This window comes from Onychostruthus taczanowskii, unplaced genomic scaffold (assembly GCF_017590055.1).
Source record: "Onychostruthus taczanowskii isolate IOZ18803 unplaced genomic scaffold, ASM1759005v1 scaffold141, whole genome shotgun sequence".
Classification (NCBI taxonomy): Eukaryota; Metazoa; Chordata; class Aves; order Passeriformes; family Passeridae; genus Onychostruthus; species Onychostruthus taczanowskii.
The window spans coordinates 183,592-201,277 of NW_024498585.1; the positions used below are offsets into that span (position 1 = coordinate 183,592).

At 40.4% G+C, this 17,686-nt stretch overlaps 1 protein-coding gene across 1 annotated transcript in view; it reads right to left on the reverse strand.

The window, feature by feature from the left end:
• Positions 1–8,330: 8,330 nt before the first annotated feature.
• The window catches only part of PDE10A (phosphodiesterase 10A), a 172,899-nt gene continuing 163,543 nt past the window's right edge, over positions 8,331–17,686 (reverse strand). The window contains exons 21-22 of the mRNA XM_041398164.1: positions 15,635–15,723; positions 8,331–12,752 (exon numbers count right to left, since the gene is read on the reverse strand). Coding sequence (XP_041254098.1) covers positions 12,635–12,752; positions 15,635–15,723 — 207 coding nt within the window. The 3' untranslated portion in view covers positions 8,331–12,634. The remainder of the gene's footprint in view (positions 12,753–15,634; positions 15,724–17,686) is intronic.

Consider the following 17,686-nt stretch of genomic DNA (forward strand, 5'->3'; position numbering starts at 1 on the left):
AGCCACCATGACAAACTTAGGCTGCTTTGAGAGTCCCAAGTGCCTCCTGCCAACTGACATCAGCAACATGGGCTGGTGAGTTTTATTTCCTAATGCCGGCCTTTTCTCCTAGAAACAAAACTTAATGGCCCATATTGCTGATCTCAGTTGGCTGGAGGTGCTTGGGAATCTCAAAGCAGCCTGAATTTGTTCTGGTGGCTGCTTGGATATAGGAAGCATCCTGTGCCATGCCGAACCTCAGCAGGTCAAATAGGCCCACAGGCCCCTGAACAACAGTGCCGGCCTATTCCCTAGGAAACCAAACTCACCAGCCCATGTTGCTGATGTCAGTTGGCAGGAGGCGCTTGGGACTCTCAAGCGGCCTGAGTTTCCTTTGGTACACAGCTTTGGTCTGGAAGGAATCCTGCGCCTTGTGGAACCTCAGCAGGCAGCTGGTAACTCAGAGCTACAGGTCTCTGGAAAACAATGCCAGCCATTTCCCTAGGAAACAAAACTCACCAGCCCAGGTTCCTGATATCAGTGTCCAGGATGTGCTTGGGAATCTCAAAGGAGCCTGAGTTTGCCATGGTGGCAGCTTGGGTGCGGGAGGCATCCTGCACCGTGCAGAACTTTAGCAGGCAGCTGGCCACTCATGGCCACAGGCCCCTGAACACCAGTGCTGGGCCTTTCCCCTAGGAAACAAAACTCACCAGACCGGGTTGCTGATGTCAATTGGCTGGAGGTGCTTGGGACTCTCATAGCAGCCTGAGTTTGTCGTGGTGGCTGCTTGGATCTGGGAAGCATCCTGCGCCATGTGGAACCTCATGTTGCTGATGTCAGTTGGCAGGAGGCGCTTGGGACTCTCAAGCGGCCTGAGTTTCCTTTGGTACACAGCTTTGGTCTGGAAGGAATCCTGCGCCTTGTGGAACCTCAGCAGGCAGCTGGTAACTCAGAGCTACAGGTCTCTGGAAAACAATGCCAGCCATTTCCCTAGGAAACAAAACTCACCAGCCCAGGTTCCTGATATCAGTGTCCAGGATGTGCTTGGGAATCTCAAAGGAGCCTGAGTTTGCCATGGTGGCAGCTTGGGTGCGGGAGGCATCCTGCACCGTGCAGAACTTTAGCAGGCAGCTGGCCACTCATGGCCACAGGCCCCTGAACACCAGTGCTGGGCCTTTCCCCTAGGAAACAAAACTCACCAGACCGGGTTGCTGATGTCAATTGGCTGGAGGTGCTTGGGACTCTCATAGCAGCCTGAGTTTGTCGTGGTGGCTGCTTGGATCTGGGAAGCATCCTGCGCCATGTGGAACCTGAGCAGGCAGCTGGCCACTCAGGCCCACAGGACCCCGAACACTAAATGCCAGCCTTTTCCCCAGGAAATCAAACTCACCAGCCCGGGTTGCAGATCTCATTTTACAGCTGGTGCTTGGGATTCTCATACCAGCCTGAGTTTGTGGTGGTGGCGGATTGGTTGTGGAAGGCATCCTGCTCTGGACAGAACCTCAGCAGGCAGCCGGCCAGTCAGGACCACAGGCCTCTCAACAAAAATGCCATTCTTTTCCCCACAAAACAAAACTCACCTGACCAGGTTGCAGATCTCATTTTACCAGAGGTGCTTGGTATTCTCAAAGCAGCCTGAATTTGTGGTTGTGACAGCTTGAGTCTGGGAGGCATCCTGCGCAGTGTGGAACCTGAGCAGGTAGCTGGATACTCAGGGCCACAGGTCCCTGAACAAAAATGCCAGCCTTTTCCCTAGGAAACAAAACTCACTAGCCCATGTTGCTGATGTCATTTTACAGGAGGCATTTGGGAGTGTCAAAGAAGCCTGAGTTTTGGTGGTGGCAGCATGGGTCAGGGAGCCGTCTTGTGCCGTGCTGAATCTCAGCAGGCAGCTGGATGCTCTGGGCCACAGGCTTCTGACAAATGCCAGCCTTTTCCTTAGGAAATAAAACTCACCAGCGCAGGTTCCTGATGTCAGGTTTCAGGAGGTGCTTGGGACTCTCAAGGCAGCTGAATTTGCAGTGGTGGCAGCTTGGTTGTGGAAGGCATCCTGCGCCATGCGGAACCTCAGCAGGCAGCCTGGCTCTTACGGCCACAGGCCCCTCAACAAAAATGCTGGCCTTTTCACTAAGAAGCAAAAGTCAGCAGCCCAGGTTCTTGGTGTGAGTTTACAGAAGGTGCTTTCTCACTGCTGGGTCTGGCAAAGTCCAGATGTGGTGTTTGCTTGCACTGCCAGTGCCTAGATTTGGAAAATTCCTGGTTCCAGTGTGGGGTTAGCAGCGGCTGAGGGGACAGGGCTATGTGGTGTGGTGGGGGAAGGGAAGGGAAGGGAAGGGAAGGGAAGGGAAGGGAAGGGAAGGGAAGGGAAGGGAAGGGAAGGGAAGGGAAGGGAAGGGAAGGGAAGGGAAGGGAAGGGAAGGGAAGATCCCAGACACCGTTCTGGGCACCAGGGGCGGGAAATTTTAAAATGGAGGATTCGTCCGCATGAGCAGCGCCATCTTGTTCCATCATAGTAAATGGTAATGGAGGGTAAAGGCATTCAGGACAAAGGGTTTGGTAAGAGCCTAGACTTGCATGGCCAGTACTAGTCAGGAAAGGGGATGGGAGAGGACTGGAGGAGCCAGAAGGCAGGTAGCACTCCTATGCCTGTTTTAGGCAGTTTCCATCTTCAGACCTAACCCAAGGTGACAGAGGTACAGGGACAGGGGGGTTGGAACACAACAACTGGGATACAGAACTTTTAGAATCTTTAGAACCCTCTCCCAAAGCTTGAATTACCTTATAGAGTTAAAAATGAATAGAACTTCCCAACCCAAAAATCCCCTTCAGTTTGCAGCTGATACATTGTTTTCCCTATATTATCCCAGAATTCAACAGACAAAACTGACTCAGCTGTAGCACCTGGAAAGAATTTGAAAACCCAAAGAAGAAGAACCCTCAGATAACCCTTAGAGAACTTAACATTATATTTAACAAGGGCATTAGAAACTTGGGAATAAACCTCTTTCTGCTCAGTGTAAGTTTAGAACCCATTGGCCCTCTCCCTCCTAGGAGATAAAAAAAAGGAAAAAAAAATGGTGACTGTCACTGGGCTATACTCAGCACCTTGGTGCATCAAAAAAAAAAAAAAAAATCTCAGAGGAAGTTTCACTGATTCAGCTAGTCCTCAAAGCTTTGAGGGTTGTTGGCCGGTCCCAGAGAAATCCCCCAGAAAATTGTTTTTTTTTTTTCTCTTGGGTAACTGGAACAGTGACTGCAACTTAGAATCCAGTGGAGATGCTTTAAAAAGGCTACTTGAAGCCTCAATGTCAGGGCCCAGATTTGCACCAGTTAAAACTGTGGGAGGTGGATGGTGGGTGCTGCTGCCTATTATTTGTTTCCAATGAACATCTCCTGTGGAAAAGCCAGTTGGATTAACGTTCAGGCAACGCAGTCAGACCCACACACCACACTCACCACAGCTGGCTCAGCGAGAGAAGCAAGAAGGTTCTTTCACAGGAGTTAATTCTGGTGAGATTTATTGTGTGCAAGCCAAAGGGAACCCAGGTGAAAAAAGAGCAAGAGCGTGTTGCAGACAGCTTAAGAAAGGGAAGGGATGGAGGGGCAGAGCTAGGGGCAGGGCAAAGTGGATTGGTCTCCACGGGAGAGGGGGCAGCCACCAGGGGTATCCACCCAATGAGGAAACAGGGAAAGGAGAAACCAGGGTTGTTGCAAAATACGGGCAAGTGAGGTAGAGGTCCATGAGGGAGTCTTGTCTTTGCCACAGGGGGAATGAACTCCATGGTAAGTCTTTTCCTAGGCAATGCCATTGGGAATTGGCTGGGGTGAGGGAGTTCACGGGATGCTACAACTAATGCTTTTATTTTTGTAACTAACTGGCAATAATGAAAATAACTCAGATGTATTTGGAAATAGCTGATGTTGATTTAGAGTACTTATGGTTAACTTACAATAACTGAAATAACTAAAACCGTCTGTATGGTCAGATAATATTTGAAGAAAGGATGTGATGAGGACCCCTGCTACTGACACTTTGACTATCAACAACTGTCACCTGCTGAAACCATGGAAGAGGGGGCCGTTGTGAGGAGGTGACACACGACCCTCAAAACCACATCCACAGTTACTGCACATGCTCTAAAAAGGTGGGGCAGGGGCTGAACCATGTTAAAGAGTTTCTGGAACATGTAAATGAGTTCAAAGAAATGTTTGAATATTTATAATCCTTGTGAGTATGTATTTGACAGATACACTAGAAAGGATATATAAGAAGAGTTGCTATGGCTAGCTGGTGTGCCAGTGTGCCTCTGGCTATGGCTATGCACCCAGTGCTGTTACTTTTGCTTTATTGATTTTGTCCCCTATTGTCCTTTAATAAGTTTTTAAAAATTCAGTTCAAGAGTGTGGGTCATTTTCTCACATCCTTGATGTTCAAGCAAGCAAGAGGGAGAAAGGCAGTGAAGAAAGAGCGACATTCTCAAGAGTTTAAAAAAAAAAAAAATTGCTCTTCTTTTCCCCTTCTCTTGTTTGAGACGCTCTGAACTGAACGGTAATGCAAGGCAAGGCAATGGGTCCCCCCCAGAGTGGTTCAGTGCTACCCCAGAGGGCTGCATACTCTTCTGGTGTGCTGGTGTTACAAACTGATTTAATCCAGAAGAACAAAGAAAGCTAGTCTCTATGTATAAAACAGAAAAATCTTTGAAGGTTCAAAATATTCCTAAATGAGATTGAATCCAAACAATATTAAATATTGATGCAAAAAATTTGATACATTTTTATTTAATAGTTAAAGAGACAGCGAGAAAGTAAGAGAAAAGAAAAAAAGAAGTAGAAAAAGAAGTGTGCAGGGGAGGATGGGGACAGAGAAAGAGTGACAGGGGTTAGGTGGAAGCATATCATCCTTCCAGGGATCCCAAGAATGTCTCATTGCTCCGCTCCATCTAGTTGTCTTGGTGGTGAGGGTCCCCCATCACCACACCAGGCCACGCCATGCTGAAGAGTATAGAATTCCATGAATCAATGTGTCTTGGGCCACGTGGGAATGCCCAGGTGCCTCCCTTTCAGGGGGCCAGTTTGACACTGTCCCTCGCAACACTATGGATCTGTTGCATCATGCTGCAGTGCTCTGGTGCAGGGTCTGGGGACCCCTTGTGGGAGGCCTTTGATGGGCCATGACACCCTGTGGATAAGCTTTTCCCTGGGATGAAGGGCCCTACAGCTGGGCTGGTCTGCACAGCAGAGGATGGGCAGTCTCTGCATCTCACCAGAGTCTTTCTTACCACATGGCCAAAGCCTTTTTGCCCCCCACCCTTCGGTGTGAGTATCTGTGTGAAGCCTGGAAGCTGACAGCCCTGGGGCTGCAGTCTCAGCCCCGAAGGTATTAGGCTTGTGCTTTGTGAATGTCCTCAGCCCTGAGTTGTTTTCTTCTCTTCATCACTCAGTGATATAGGACCTTGGTCAGATTGTGATGGTCTCCTGTGCATCTTTCATAATACAGTTTTCAAAGTCCTTAATGAAAATGTTTAAGTCGTAAACTATAATATTTCCATCTCTGATAGCTGTGGATTTTGCTGTCCATCAGATACTTTTGTCATTTGCACTTGTAATCTAAAATGCTACCCACTAACAAGGATGTTTTTCAGTCTAGAGAAAATCTGGACTGGTTAAAAAAAGACCCCAACCAAACAACCAAAAATATTTTTGCTGAATTAGGATTAGGACATGGTTTGGAAAGAGAGTATTTGGAAAGAGAAAGGAAAAGACTCTTGTTCTCTGCCTTGGTTACAGAGAACTTCCGCCAGTATTCCGATGCCAGGAGATATCTCTCTTTCATTTCCTTTATGTTGGTTATATTGGATTATGCAGGGAATCTGGATCCACTGAAGACCATTTCCTTTGACTCTCACTTCTGCCAGCCTCCCTCCCCAGCCCTGGTAAGGCTTTAATGCTGAGGTGTTTAACAAAAGAATATACCTTTCTGCACTGTGCCTGTCTTCCCCAAGACCTTACTGAAATGTTGTCAGCTTCACAGTATGTGGAGGCAGAGGAGATATATTGCATGGTCTTATCATCAAGAAAAAAACCCCCGTGTATTGACAAAGAGTCTATACCCAGGTTTGTATTGATACTGTTAATAATTTAATGTTGTAAGGCAAAATTTGTTAGACTTGTTAGATTTGTGCATACCCTGCAACAGTAAATTTTCTGTGGGTTTCTCTCTGGCAGCTGGCTCTGGTTTGAAGTCCAGGCAAAGGCATTTTTTTTATCTTTAACATTGTCGTTTGACTGAGATTTTTCCCTACAATTGTTGTTTTCTTGGATAAAACTGCCCAGATATTGAGAAAATGAGTAATGTGCTTCAATCACACTTAGCAGATCTAAAGGGTTAGCTTCCCCTTGCTGTAATATATTACTCTGGCTGTGTTAGCCCAAAATGAGTTTAAGATAGATTTCCTAAAGGAATGGTTCATGGCATATAGTCTGGCTGCTGAACAGAATTTCTTAGGGTGATCATCAGGAAGACAGACTATGGATTGAAGAAAGGGAATATCGCCCTTAGTAATTGTCTTCAGTAAATAATTGTCTTCAGTAACTGTAAAATAAGTACAACAAAGTAATCTTGAATACTTGTTGAGCAGGTGAAAGCCATTGATATTCCTGTCCCAGAGCTCTTGGATTTTTTCAAATAAGACAAATTCAAACTTCCTCAAGACCAACAGCAATACTCATTTCCTCTACAAATATAAATAAGCCTAAGTTAACGCACTTTTATGTTTATATTTTCCATTATCTGCAAGGGAATATACTCAGGCTTGATTTTTGTACATTTCTGATTATTTTCTTCAATGTGAAAGGAATGCTAAAAATGCTAAGAAAAACACACCAAATAGTGACCATCAACAGCAAAGCAACATACTGTGCTACAAGAGCTAACAACAACCAGAAAAATATGGAAAGGCATGTGACTGACTGCCACCAATTTTAAAATCTCGTCCAGAAAGTCATTAATTGACGTCAGCCTATAGATCCTTGCCAACAATACAGAAACAAGTGTGAAGTACTAATTGTATTTAAAGAAACATTCCTCTTCTATTGCCTTTCCCTCAAAATAATTTGGTGTCACCATGATATTTTATGAAAAATCCTTTCCTAGGATTTTTCCCCTCCTGAGGAGCTGAGGGCCTCAGGAGAGAAATGTAAACAATAACTGTGTGCTGCTGTGGAATGCAACAGGTGCATCTTCCATTAGTCCATGTAGATTGTTTTCAATTGATGACCAACCACAGCCACCCGTGCCGAGGCTGTGAGCAGTCACAAGATTTTGTTATGCATTCTATTCTATTCCTGTTCTTTGTAGCCTTCTGATTATATTTTCTCTCTGTTCTTTTAATATAGTTTTTATGTAATATTTTAATATAATATATCTCATAAGATAATAAATCAGCCTTCTGAAAAACATGGAGTCAAACCTTGTGCCTCCACACATGGAGTGTTCACCTCAACAATTCAGAAAGTTTTAAATTTAATGAACAAAAAGTCATTAAATGTCAGTGCAGTTTCTCTCTTATCAAAAAAGCTGGCCCTGCAGCAGAGCTTTCTGGAAGGACTGGTCACAAGAGTATATGGTAAGTGGAGAAATACACAGATTTAATTTTCTCGCCTTTTTTTCAGCTATTTTTAAATTTAATTTTTAATGTGTTGCTCAGAATTTTGCTTTATAGTTCTCTGAAGCTACCTTGTATTTTCAGGATACTTGCAGCTGTTAAAATCCTATATTGCTTTGGACTAGACCTTACAAATTTGGGTGCAGAATTAGTTTTTTTTTACAATTCAGCATCTAAGTATCTCAATAATTCCCAAAGGTAGGAAATGATTCTGTATCAGCTGCACTGGCATTAGACTGTGGCAAAGCAAGGATTTATGTGGAAGCTGTCCATCAGAAGCAAGGTAAGCTCCTGACAGGAGGAGGACAAACAGAAAAGGAGGTCCCTTTGCAGTTTGTGACGTGAACCTGCAAAAGGTGATAAAACTATATTGAAAAAAGCCTTATGTTGGGAAAACATACATTAAGCAGGACACTGCACATACAGGGAATGACAAGCACTGCCTGTTCAAAAGACTCCATCGTGTTTTGAATCACCTTGTGCTGTGTTTTACTTGTATAAACACACATATATGCACACACATTCCCATCCCTCACTTGTACTCCCAACAACAGCAAAAATAAACATGAAAAATAATATTAAAAAACTCTGTATTCAGTAATATCCACACCAAAGTATATGTATAGATATATCCATTAAAATTATGAACATTTCTAAATATATTTTATGTATCATACATATATTTATATGTATAATTACATATCCACAGAAGTTGTCTTGCTGTGCTAAAGGCAGCAGTAAAAGCAGAAACAGGTTTCACAATAGGACACCCATATATGCATATGTACTGGCTGTTTGGTTTGTGAATTTATTTACAACTTAACGATATAATAAATGCTTACTGTTCTATTGTACAAACGTAATAGTAAAGGTTTAGGTTTGTTTTTTAAATACAAAGACTGCAAATGAATACATGAAAAAAAATTACACACCATGTACAGTATTTATAATTTATAAATGCAAAGTTAAGACCTCTTTAAATTATTGCACTTGCATATTTTTACAAAGATAGTTTATATGTATCATATATATATATATATGTATGTGTGTAAATATATATATATATAACAAAATTTTCAGCTCACTAAATGTAATAAAGTTGAATGTTGTTACCTTGAAGTTCTTTCTTCTCCACGTAACAGCCCAACCTGAATTTGGAATATTTATGAAACTACTCTACAAATCAGTTTGATCTACCCTAGGAAGCAGTCTTTTATTTTAGGTTTATTTGACAGAGTATACACCCGTATTACAATCGAGCACAGTTTTTGGTCAGAAAGCAAACAAAAGTTATGATGTGCCTTTGCTAGATTGGGATATAGAACCTAAAGTTTGAACATTAACTTCCTTGTAGTAGTGTGCAGAAAGCCTTTTCTGTGTTTAGAATAAATAAATTAATTGTTCCACTTCAAAGAACTGGTCCAATATCACAGTGTTTGAGGCAAATGCATTATTTCAAGAGGGTCATGATTGATTTGAGCATCTAATAATCTCTATTTTTTTAACATGAATACTGCTTTTTGCTACTCCAACAATTTTAACACTATATGCTCTAAGTGCAGTCACAGCAAACTGATCATACTGTTTTAAGTTTACACACAGGAAAGAAATCTGTGTCACATAAAAAGATGAATTCCACTCTGCATGTCCCCTCCAATTTAACATGCTTGATCATATACTCCAGCTAAAAAACCCTGTTTCATTTCTTTAATGATTACTTATAGAAAAAAAATTACTGCAATGAGTTGAACCATGTGAGTACAATATTGCAAAACCATACAAAATTCATCAATTAATTGTAACAATGGAATTTGTCATGCTGTAATAAAACATGCAGCATCTCAGATGAGTATCATGCTATGTCAACTATTTTTCTCACTTAGTGCATACCTTTCAGGCACATTTTCAGGCACATAATACACTAGAAATGCTCAGTTACAGCTTCAAACAGTGTTTTTACATTTACTAGATGTAGGAGGGAAAAGCAGCTGCAATTATTATCAAGAAAAATGCAATTCTAAGAATATAAAATCTAACACTTCTAGGAAAGGAAAGATCTGTTAAGCTTTTTATATATTCTTTTGGGCAAGATGAGTTTTAGTAGGATAAAAATGCAAGGAGGAATGACTTTGGACAATTTAACTTACTGAGTCAGATGTCTTGCAAACCTAGATGTCTTCATCAATTGCGAGTTTGAGTTCAGAACTTTGAACAATTAGATCTCAACATGTCTTTGATCCATGAAATTCAAATGCAGCTCCAAATTTCTAACTTTTGGTGGGTTTGACTTTGGAAGTACAGGTACAAGTCTTTTTTAAAAAAAATATTTACACATATGAATCTGTACTCTGTAAATGCTAAGACAGACTACATTTGCTTAAATATAACAGCTCCTCGTGACTAATTTTTTTGGTCTAGTCCTAACAAAAAGTAATATTTTGTCATTACCTTTCTCCTTTTACGCACCAGGAAATCAAACCAAACCACATCCACTGGAGCATATTTTTAAAAATTCTAATAGACATTAAACTATAGCAAACATATATTTTAAGTTGTTTGGATAGTTCTATAATAGAAACAGTAGCTGATTCACTTGAGACATTAATAAAACAACTCATTGCCAATTTGACAAATTTGCCAGGGAATCGTGTCCTCTATCAGTACTTACAAACTTCAAAACATAACATAGTGTTGATACTGCCAAACATTTTTTGATGGTAGGAAACAGAACAAGTGAAGTTATCTTTAATGCAAATATGCTTAAGCAAATATACTTAACCTGCAAAGAAAAACATTCCATCCAGTTGTTGGGCCATCTGAATTTCAAAGAGCACTTCTGTAGTCACCATAGATGTAGATAATTTCCATGTAAATTAGGAACCATGGATTCTGCCTCAAGTACTTAGTGATGAAAGGTTGCATCTGCATTATTTAGTTGAAACACAATGGCTAAGGAGGAAAGTAGAGGACACAGTATGAGATATCATTCATTCTACTTTGCTGTAATTGTTTCCTGCCATGTTTTTCTTTTTGTTTGTTTTTGCTCTTTTTCAATTCCAAACCAGTTTGCTGTGATTTGCCAAAGAATTTCTGCACTTAGAATTGGTTAAAAAAAAAAAAAAAAGGCTATTGCTAGGTAACATGCATCATACAAATAAGATAACTTCATATTGAATTCTCAGCCTGTAGGATCTCTATGTACAGCAAAGGCTTAGGTGCATTTATACATTATGCGACTACGGATCACACACTGTACACATAAACAGATACTAGCATGTGCTCGACCATAACAGAAGGCAAAACTCAAGAGGCCAAGTTCACAAGAAACCCAAAAGCTGGCATGCCTATTAGAGCAATAGAGCCTAAAAGACAGGAGATGGAAAAAGAGAACCTGTGTTCTGTCTTTAGGTCACTACTATTACTCGTTGCAATTACACAAAGGCTGTGTTACCACGGAACCTCCACAAGAGTGCATTATCTGTGAAAAATCACATAATGCAGTATAGGCTATATGGGAAAGGTGTGTAAAGACTGTGTTTTCACCTAATGTGTGGATCACTATGAAGATTTTTTTTTCTTATTAATATTTTTGAGAGAAAGACAAAGGCAAATTAAGTGTTGTGAAACATTCTGTACAATTGCAGTAAATTTATAAGAGTGGCATTACATGTAAGTCTGTGCATAAGTTTGTAAGGCTGAGGCCTAAGTCAGCACAGAACTGTAAACACGCCATTTAGTGTACTTTTCTTCAGTCAGGTATTCTTTCACTAAGAAAGGCATTTCTAAACCTAGAAATTTCTCTAACTAGGGGAAAAAAACAGACAAATGGAGAAGTTTCCTAATTTCACTCATCTTGGCATGGGGGGAAAAAGCAGTAGAAGACATGAAGTGTTACTGTGCAACACAAAAGCTAGTCAATACAAAAAACATTTTTGATTTATTGTGATGGTACCACAATCCCTCTTATCAGACCTGACTTTTCTGACAAGGCTTTTCTTCCCAGCAGATAGATGTCTCCAATACCTTTTAAAATACAGCTCAGCAGGTAAAAATAAAAATGATGGCTTTACTTAATTCGTAGCTCACTTTCATAGCTCACTACAAAAGGAAATCTTTGCTGTCACATTTAAATTTTATCTGATATTTCTCTCACTATGAATTCAAAACCTCCAACCTGAAACTCCCTCTTATATCAGAGATAATTAACCAGTACTTCCAGTGTTTTAAGGGAGGAGTTTTAAAAAACATCCTAAAGAACAAAGCACCGTCACTAGTTATACCAACATTTCCCTTGTGAGTGACAGACAATTGGCATCATGATGCTTAATGAAGTACTTTAAAACTTTAACCTGAATGTTGGTTTTCCTTTAGTTTGCAGCAAGAGAATTCACTGTTACCTAAGCATAAATTATAGTCTCCAAGGATTCTGCTGGAGTTCAAACTGAACAAATAGATCACACATAAACATTCACAATAGCAATGGGTATATTGTTCTATTTATAGCCAAGAACTCCCAAGTGACACTGGTGTTAAAGCCAGCCACAGTATGGATATAATAAAAGTACCATTGAAACCCTTACAAGAAAGATACAATTTAGAAATATCCCATAAGTTTCCCCCCCACCCCCATCAGTCTTAAATTAAGGCCTCAGCAAGGTAGCCTATGAGATAAGGCCAGTCTTTTATTTTCACAAGTTGTAAGTTCTGTTTTGATAGCTGACTCCAAAACATCTGGGTTGTCATTTTCCCTCTGTTTATGCTGTGTCACTGGTGTAGGTTAGGAGATTGGCTGCCAGAGTCATTTAGCTGAGGTAACTCTATGGGTGTTACCTCCTAGGCAGGTCTACTTCTTAGCATTTTGCAGCTTTCCTTTTTTTTTTTTTTCTTTTTTTTTTCTTTTTTTTTTTTTCAAATAAAAATTAAACAAAACAAAAACAATCCCCAAAACAAGAAGGGGTGATTTTCAGGTTAAAGCAATCTGTTACTTCTGTTCAGTCATCAGTCTTCACAGGAAGAGAATCTGAGGTCCCAGGAGCAAGGGATTGAGAAGAAATCCATATAGAGGGTTCCTCGCCTCTCGTTACTTTCTCCCATTGGTTAAGATTGTCCCTGGAGATGCAAAAAACTGAAGGTAAGACACTTTTCATAAGTTGACTGGGATTTTTTTCTTCCTCACAATAATGTCTGTTGTACTATACTTTGAGATTTATATTTATGTAAATATATTTATATTAGTACCTGTATGTCATCAAGCTTTTGTCATCTACACATTAGTTCAGCCTTCAGCTTCAGCTATCCCATTTTGTAATTCTGTATCACTCATATCCATGTCAACTCTATCCTAGCCTACAGAACCTTCCTTTCCCAAGGCAAGCCCTGAATTAGAAGCTACCACCTGCTTATGCAACAAATTCATAGTCCTCATGGCTGTGGGAAAACCCAGCTGTGACTGAAGAGAGACAAGACTGCAGAGACTCTGAAAGAGCACTCTGGAGCACAGGAGCAGATTAAGCTTTCTGAAACTCCTGCAAAAGGGCTGCCTGACAGTATATAAAATGTTGCATGCCAGGATCATAGTATCAATTTTCAACTACTATTGTGGTAATCATATTGTCAGTCTACTACATTTAAAGGGTACCCTTTCCTTGAGTCTTTTAGCACCTCACAGCCTGGCCAGTCCGTAAGTTCAAAATTCTGTTCATAAGCCATAAAATGATGAGAAATCAAGCTCAATCAAGGTAATGTTCTAATGATCTGAAGGGGTACAAACCCATAGTCTTACTTGCTGTGCATCAGTACCACTCTAGTGATTGGGAAGTCTGTGTTGATGATAGGTACTGGAACCAATGGCCAAATCTCAGCATTCAGTCTTTAAACACAGAAAGAGAGCAAAGCCAACTGCTTCATCTTCATCCTGTCAGATCCCTAGTTACTAAAGCAAAGGCTCTTAAATGCCTTTGGTAAACAAACAGAATGGCAACAGTATTAAAAGTTCTCCCATGGTATGTCATACCATGGTGTTACATCAGAATTTACGCAGCAGAGATCTTCTGATTTTTATGTCACAGCCTTGTCAAAACATTTGTCAAACCAGCAAATATTGATCTGAAAGCACAGCCTAAAGGTAAGAAGAGAAAACACTGCATTTTCTGGGGTGGTGGAAGGCAGGATCTGATGAATTCTACCAAAGAAGGCTGGTGCCTTCTAGGGTAACACCTACACCATTTTCTGCTCTGCCAGTGCTTCAGGCCAGCTGGAAGTTATGGAGCCAACATTAATACGGCATTGAGCCTCAGCTAATACAACCAGGCACCAAGGATCAGAAAAAATGAAGCATCACTATTTCTGTCTCCTTCCTGGACCTGGGGAAGTAATGAGAATTGCAGCCAAAATATTTTTAAATTATATAAATTTCATCAAAAACTGAGAGACCCAAAAGCACAAGGAAAATAATTTAAAATTATTTGGTCTGAAATAATGGAAAAAAAAATCACTTCATCCTCCAAATAAATACACTACCATATATTTATACTTTGGTAAACCCAGTGAGTATATGGGCTAATGTGACACAGGTGGGCTAACAGTCTTGATCTGCACAGGATGACAAGAAAGCATTTAAAAAATGTGGAATAAATTATCAGACAATAAAACCTAGACTGTTAACTGCTATCTTACTTTATGGAAAACCAGTGTTGGATTTTTTTTTTTTTTGTAAGGTGTAGATAATATGATTCATTTGCCTTTGAGCTCCCAAAGCCCTGTCTCCTAATGTCTGGAATAAATGCGCAGAGGTTCCATAAAAACCTTGATGCTGCCATGCTGCCTTGGGTGCTTTTGCTGCTATTATTTGCAGCTGGTGAGTGAGTTTCAAAGAACTCAAGGACACAGCAGCTCAAGTACTGTGCTCAAGAATGAGCCCTGCTGGTGAAGAGGTGGTATCAAAATTGTTTCAGTCAGCAGCTAAGGAAACACCAAACAAAAATGAGGCTGTATGCCTCTGATCACACCAAGTAACAGTTACCCATCAAAAATACAGGAAAAACAAAAGTGTAGTGCAAAACCAGCCATGTGAAACATTCTGAAATATTCTAGACCCGGCATTAGCATCAATTTTTTCTGATGGGGCACCTGAGGTTGTATCTGTGTTCTGATTTCCTATTCTCCATCTCCAAGTCTTAACCCTCAAACTTCCTCTTATTCTCTTCAAAGAAAAAGCAGAGGATAATTTCAAGGCTAAGAGAAAACTACCAAACTGCTCCTCAGAAGACTTTATTCCAGGGTGTGGATTTTCAAGAAGTTGAGTCCTGCAGAGGCTTTACCTATCTACTCATCTACCTTTCAGTACTGTATTAGCACAATCTAAATTAAAGAATACACAACAGCAAGACAGGGAGCTGTCTGTCCAGAGCTCTAACCAGTGTGGAGACTGTGCCAGTGTAGCTTTCAGAAGTACCATTATAACAATTTGAATTACAAACAACAAACATAATTTCTGGAACAGAAAAAACTCATATAATCTCTGCCAGGAGGCTGATTGCTTTTACTTCAGACATCACACCTTTTACAGAGAAACCAACAATTGAAAATAGGTTCATGCTTGATCTTCAGAATTAGGGAAACCTTTATCTAGAGCACATGCTTATGTGGGTGTTTGATATCCACAATTCAACTTTAAATATCCTCATCTGAGTTCTAAAAGATGAACCACCAGGTACAACAGGCCACTTTTGCAAATAAGCTTCATTGGGATATCCATGTTGCCAGAAATCAAAAGATATTTGTCTTCCCAGATTGTTGCTCCTGTAGATCTACAGTGGACAGTCCCAGACAGTAGTTATCACCTCTGTGTTTCTGAATAGATTAATGTGAGACGTGTATCCCTGTTGATGTTCATGCAAATTCTGAAATTAAAAATCTGTATTTCCAGACAAACTTGCAAAGCACTCTTGCTTTTTCCTTGACCAAGATATCAGCTATGCACATTTACTCACCTGCATGCTCGGAGTAGTGGCCCAGTTGGAGGAAAGATTTGTGCAAGAGTGGTGTAACATGGGATAGCTACAGCATTGTAGAACCCAATCTATGAAAAACAAGAATGAGAAAAAATAGTTTAATTGTTGCCAAACTACAATACTGGAAGCTAACAGCTCAAAGCTCTTTACTTAATTACTACTTGTATTAGTTATTCACACTTCTGCATCTCCCTTTAACATCCAGATGCTTTAAAATAAGCAACAACCATGAAATCTTTGGTAATTACAAGCTGCTTACATGCCTTTCTTTCATGACTTATATGGCTGCTTCAAATAAGGTTTTCTACAGAACCTCTTATTATTCAATTGATTAATTTCTTTTGTTCAGGATATGTCTACCTGTTTGGTGTCAGTAGCAGTGGGAAGTAGGTGGAGATGTTAGAGACATTTCTGCAAACATTATTCATGTGATGATTTTATTTTTTAAAAAAAGAAAGGTTGTGCAGCATTCACAAAATATGGTCAGATTATGGATTGTTCTGATGTCCTCTAGGGTATGCATTGCATAGCTCAATGTACTTAAAATGCTGGGGGCTTTACACATTTGTGGATCGTGTGCAGTGTGATCAATGAGTGGTTTGCAGTTGCTTCTCATGTACACAGTTGAATAATACATTTTTACCATTATCTTATTTAGGGAAAACCAAATGAGCGCATTTTTAATGATACCTGACTCACAGAGGCTTAGGGGCCTGTGACGGCTATGACGTCACAGCTGAATTGTCATGACATGATGAAATTTTTAGAAAATGCTACCTAATATATTATCAAGGATGACAGATTACATTCAGATTCATTATAACATCCCTCACTTATCCCAGCCTCTTATGATAGCTACAATAGTGTACTATGATCCCTTCCTTTGGGCAGAATTTTTAAATGCCTTTTAGTGAAATACTATGTACTGTACCACAACTAAAGCATTTGATAATATCTCTTTTTTTAATAGTCCAAACTTTGATCCTTATTCAGAAATTGAAGAACAGTTCTTGTTTTCATCGACACAAAGATTCATCCCATACTGCTATGTAACCAAGTAATCTATGTACTTGAAATTAAAATAAGATACATTTCCTGGGCTGTGAACCCAGATGAAGTACTTACAGAGATGAAGTACTTACAGTGCAACCAACATAAAGAAACTGCAGCTGTTTAGAAGGCAAGGCTACATACAGATGGGATGTCTGCTCATCCACACTATTTAATATAGTGCCTCATTTTCTGTCCATTTGTTTTGGATTTTTTTTATCTTCTTGTTTGCTAGTTTTTAAGGGGAACTATTTTATTTCAATGGAAAAAGATTACTGTGTAATTGTTAAAAACTAAAATAGGACATTAGAACCAGTCACCCTACAGACCTTCAGGCTCAATGAAAATCACAGAATCAAAGAATATGATGAGTTGGAAGGGACCTCAAGGACCATCAAGTCCAACTGTGCCTAGGCCCATCCCCAAGAGTTACACCATAAGCATTGTCCAAATACTTCTTGAACTCTGTTAGGCTGGTAACCACTTCCCTGGGGAGTGTGTTCCAGTGCCCAATCTCCCTCTGGGTATAGAACCTTTCCCTAATATCCAACCTAAACCTCCCTGCCACAAATTCAGGCCACTCCTTCGTGTCCTGTCACTGGCCACTGCAGAGAAAAGATCAGTGTCAGACCATCCTCTCCCCCTTCTCCTCATGAGGAAGCTGTAACTGCAGTGAGGTCTCCCTTCAGTCTCCTCTTCTCCAGGCTGAACAGACCAAGTGATCTCAGCTGCCTCTCATGGGGCTTCCCCTCAAGCCCTTCACCATCATTCTTACCCTCCTTTGGACACTACCTAAGGGCTGAAACAACCACTTACTAAGATGACACTTGTAAAAATTCAAGGTGATTGTGGTCTTAGCTAGAGCTACAAGTACAAAGAAAGAAAAAAGTGATGACAGCAAAGAACACATTGTCATTTAATCAAAATTTGAAAACAAATTTTCCACTACTGCTTTAAAAAATAACATCAAGTTCAGCAGTC